We start from the raw sequence: 5052 nt of genomic DNA on the forward strand, positions 1-5052 counted from the left end.
CACTACTTTTAACATGCATTCTGTCACTACTTTTAACATGCATTCTGGGAGCTTTCCTCATTAGCTGAAGTGGCAGTAAAATCTTATCCTTTTAACAACATATGGATCACAAAATAGAATGCTGTAAATCCAAACAGGATGTTGCACTCTCTGATTCAGAGGCTGTTTGCAAATTGCATTCCTGTGTCACAGCAGTGCGGCTTGCTGCACATGATCAGGTGGCCATTTGGCTGTGGCAACATGATCCACTTTAGTGCATGTAGCTGCACAAGAGTATCTTGTAAAGGGTTAATGTGAATGTAAATTAGATATCACTCAGAACTGATACAAGAGCACATGACCACTAGGAACTGGCTCTCTCGTAGCCTTGCGGCAAAGGTTACATCTTGATTTGTATACAGTTAGTGGTTTCAGATTCTAAATAAAGAGGTATGTTTGGCCTTACATCAAAAGATTCCTTTAATATTTACCAATGTCCCTCTCAAACTCAACTACAGTGTTTACAAGGAAGCCATTTATAAAGTAATAGATGCTTTAATCTTTAAAAATTCACCTGCACTGATCTGACAGTTAAGAAAATAATCTATACCCTTGTACCAGTGGAGCAGTAAAGCTGACTTCTCGGGTCAGGACCCTTCTTCAGGGTCCTTTTTCTGAAGAAGAGTCCCAACCTGAAACGTCAACTTTCCTGCTCCTCTGATGCTGCCTGACCTGTGTTCCTCCAGCTCCGCACTGTGTTGTCTCTGACTCCAGCATCTGCAGTTCTTGCTATCTCCATACCCTTGAATCACCATTTGTTACAATTCTTAACCTTTGTCACTTCAGCTTTTAAAATCTTTTCATTCTCAAAAATTGTGTTTTGGCATGAAGTACCTCTGTGGTAAATGCTGCATCATTAATTTAAGCGTTAAATCAGGTACTCTAATTTAATAATGGAGCTTCTCCAACCATTAACTTTGACATATCTTTCAAATAAAGAGCATGTTGGGAACTGCATATTCAAATTCATTAATGCTGACCTTTTAAACAACTAGGTAATGAGGTACTTTATTATATATCAGGAAAATTCAACAGAAGGATGTCTGCATAGGTTGGGAGGAGGCTCGTGCAGAATATAAACATTACCAAAGTTCATTTGAGATGAATGCCTGTTTCTGTGCTGTATATAATCATAAATAATAAGCATAAAAAAATTAATGGCAGTGAGGAATTAAACATATTTACAGAGGTAGCACACACATAGAAAGTAACCCTGTAAATCAGAGATGAGCATTTTTTTTAAATTCATGCATGGGATAAGGGTATCGCTGACTAGGCCAGCATTTATTGAGTGGTTATCCAATAGATCCATACTTGCTAATGTTGAATTTTAGCAAAGTGGTGTAGCTAGTGACAGTTACCAAGTGGAAACTGGAAACCTCCAGGATAGGGAGGGAAAACAGTAATAAGGATCCAGTGGAATAATACAAATTTAGCAATTAATTAATCACTAACAAAAAGATCATGGATTCTTTCTTTTAAAAAATGTTAAGAATTTTTGGGGGTGTATTTACCTCCTGACAGATTACCATTTATCCTGGAGCAATATACCAATAAATACTAAGTCACTTACTCCTGCAGGATCTTGCTGTCTGTAGTCTGTGGGTAACCAAAGTCCATTAGCTCATCAAGTAGCTCATAGATTATAACAAAATTATCACGAATACTTTCTTCTTCCAGCTCTTTAAAATACTCAGAAAACACCTGGAAAGTCAAGGGGATAGAAATGTCAATGTAGATACACCATGACCCCTACAGTTCAAGCTTTAAGGTAACAACGAAGCTACAGAAACAACACCTTTCACTGAAGGTAGGAGAATGCAAACTCAAGCTTGTAATTCCCACATAACAGTTTCCAAACTCCACCAAGCAGAAATAGACTGGGAAAGCAACAAAAGAAGACAAGGTCAACCAAAGCCACACATGCCTTGATTAGAGGTAGCTGATCATGTCATTCCATTCAGGGCTAGGTAATCTTAGTTGATGCAGGGAAGTCTAATAGAGTCAGTTATCTCAACCAGTCCCTTAAAAGCAAATCTGATAGATAGGCAGAATGTCACTGGCTTGTGCCAAGCTAGTTAATCTCATAAACGGCCTGCAGGCGAATTTAGAACCAGGGGTCAGAGTTAATAAATTTGAGGTTTTACAATTGAGACTGAGATACGGGTGTTTCCGCGCTCCCATTCCTGAAGGTCATTAGTCTGTGGAATTCTCTTTCGCAGACAACCCTGGAAGCAAGGTCACTGAAAATGCTCAACAATGAGTTGGATAGATTTTGATCAGCAAAGTCATCAGTAGTAGACAAATGTATGCAAAGTCATAATGAAAGGAACTTGCAAGAAAAGGATTTGCAGCTGATTTCATTCCTCACCATCTGGCCTGGAATTCATTTACTGACCTGTTACAAATTTAAGAGTGCCTCGTGATGTTTGACAGCACAATTACACATTTCAGATATTCAATAGAGCTCCAAAGTTCTCAAAACTAATTGGACAATTACCATTTCTGTAACTAAGCAACAAACTGTTGTTTGAAATTACATGTTTCAGAGGAGAACATTTGCACTCTTTGTGGATGAATAACAGGATACGTAGAGAGTCTTCCAGCCTGTTTAATTCCACCCATGTAAACCAAGTTTGGAAACACACTGGTGAAACATTTAAAAAAGAAGTGGGAAGGCTGCTGATTCACCAGAGCAGCAAGAGATTTTCAGGATGAGAGAAGGAGTGTTTGGGGGGTTCAGGATGAAATGAAGAATTGCACAGTTTGCATCTAGAAGAGAAAAGGAGCAAGTAGTAAAACCAATACCCTCACCTGAACTACCTTATAAAGGAAAGCAAACACCAGAGAGACACAGGCATTCTTCTTGGACGTTGCAACAACTGCAGAGATTAGAGTCAAGGCATTTAACCAAATGGCCATAACTGCTTACACCGCCCCAACACCACCTCCAAATAACTGGAAGCATGTAATCACCTGGGAGAGATTAAAAACCATCTATTGAATTTTCAAATATTGAGTGCAGTAAAATAAAAGATACCGCGCTCAATGACAGATTATAAAGAGAACACATTGCAATCTGCACAGCACGAGGGTTGGTCTCACTTTAATATGGGAGCAAAAACAATTGGAAAGTTCTGTGGTTACGGGCAAAGTCTAGAGAATCTATTGATAAACAGCACAGCTGAGAAGAGATAAGGAAATATTTAGTCATAACGCTATAGCAAGAAAGGCAATGGGGTAAGGTTGGTGGATGAACTGGCATGAGGAAAGACAGCACAATAGTTGGAGGGGGCAGGGGTTGCATGGATGGGATAGAACACCCTTCTATCTATCTTGTTAAACATTCAACAGTAACATAACTAATTGGCAAATTAGTCATCAACAGAAGTCAGAAAGTTCATCAGTCTGTATGCACTAAATGGCAGGGTATAACTAGGGGCATATTCCAGGATCCATACCAGGAACACTACTTATAAATACAATTAAAGCAATGTGGAAAGAGGAATAGAGCTACATCTCTAAATATGCTGACAACTGTCACTGAAAAAGTACAGCAACTAATGTGGGTAGCAGGTTACCAAGGAACACAGATAGATAAGGTGAGTCAGCAAAACTGAGGCAAAAAAAATTAATGTGGGAGAGCACAAGATCATTCACTGTGGTTCAAAGCAAGATAGTTCAGAATATTACCCAAACAGTGACAAGTTAGGAACTGTACAGGAGCAGATTTAGGAGTTCAACCAAAGCTAAGTTACTGAACAGGTGCAAAAGTAAATTTGAAAAAGGCAAATGGGATATTGCCTTTCATCTCAAGAGGGTTGAATACAAATGGATTAAATGATAGGGTAAAAAGAAATAAATTATCTTCTTTATTGGGACAGTCTACAACAAGGGAGCATTTTAAAATTAGACCTAGTTGTTCATGGATGCTATCAGGAAACACTATTTCACATTTTTACTGGCATCCATCCATCCATAAACAGCAAACCATCTATTTCAAGTGGGATGCCTTTACAAGGTACATCTTTGCTGACGGTCAATTCCTGAAGTAGTAGTACTACACATCAAGCCAACAGGCTCTGTGGATTTGCCTCTAAGTTAGCATCAGTGCCAAGCTACTTAAGCCACTGATCATTAAAGTGGTGGATGCCAGCCCACGGGTCGTTTGCCATTTTCTTTCATCACAGTTCCCAAGTACAATAACCAATGTTCAGGGGCTTCATGTCATGCTTGCAAGCATCCTCAAAGTGAAACTCTGGGATTGCACTGGTTATCAGAGCAGAGAAGGTCCTTGGATATATGATCATCTTCCATTCTCGAAACAGCCCTGAGCCAATGAAGCCACCACTGTTTCATGAATGCTAACAAATGTGGGAGCTCAGCCACATTCATGTACTTGCCTTGCTAGGACATAATGTGCTGCAAAGACGGAAACTGTTGAACTTTTTTGTTTTAAATTTAAGAGTGGGTAAAAGTCTTGAATCCTATCAATAAAAATTCTAGCTTTGGAGTCAATTGAAACTTTCCAAAAGAGAATTGTAGATTTTTGTACAATGATATGAAAAGTTGCAGGATAGGGTGAGTAGCCAGAGTAAAGATACAGATCAGCCATGACCTAAGTGAATGGCAAATTAGATTCATGAGCGGTTGCCTACTGTTCCTATACTCCTGAACACCTTAAAATAATCAGGCGTATCCCAGACACACTTACAGAAACGGAGATCATCTCAGAATTTTCAATTTGGCATAGCCTAGTTATAATGCAGTACATGATGCCTTTGCTGATAGGACCTTGATGAATACACAGACTTGCTAAAAATTCTGAGGTCTCCTTCACATTTAATCCTAAACGGGTCATTTCAAACTCAAAGTAAGTACAGAAAGTTGGCTGCTGACAAAATTCAGTAACTTAATGTTCCTGGTGCAGTATCAAAAACCTCTCATTTGACAACAAGTCTTCATTAAACAAGAAAATTCAATACAATTCATTTTAGCTAGTCTCAACTTGAC

At 38.9% G+C, this 5052-nt stretch overlaps 1 protein-coding gene across 1 annotated transcript in view; it reads right to left on the minus strand.

Annotated features, from left to right (window-relative positions):
* Positions 1-2961, minus strand: part of LOC109919334 (AP-1 complex subunit mu-1) — a 22021-nt gene extending 19060 nt beyond the window's left edge. Inside the window, exons 1-2 of the mRNA XM_048592407.1 lie at positions 2854-2961; positions 1613-1743 (exon numbers count right to left, since the gene is read on the minus strand). Coding sequence (XP_048448364.1) covers positions 1613-1743; positions 2854-2961 — 239 coding nt within the window. The remainder of the gene's footprint in view (positions 1-1612; positions 1744-2853) is intronic.
* Between the last annotated feature and the right edge of the window lie 2091 nt (positions 2962-5052).

The sequence above is a fragment of the Rhincodon typus genome, unplaced genomic scaffold (assembly GCF_021869965.1).
Source record: "Rhincodon typus isolate 14 unplaced genomic scaffold, sRhiTyp1.1 hic_rhity00001164, whole genome shotgun sequence".
Taxonomy (NCBI): domain Eukaryota; kingdom Metazoa; phylum Chordata; class Chondrichthyes; order Orectolobiformes; family Rhincodontidae; genus Rhincodon; species Rhincodon typus.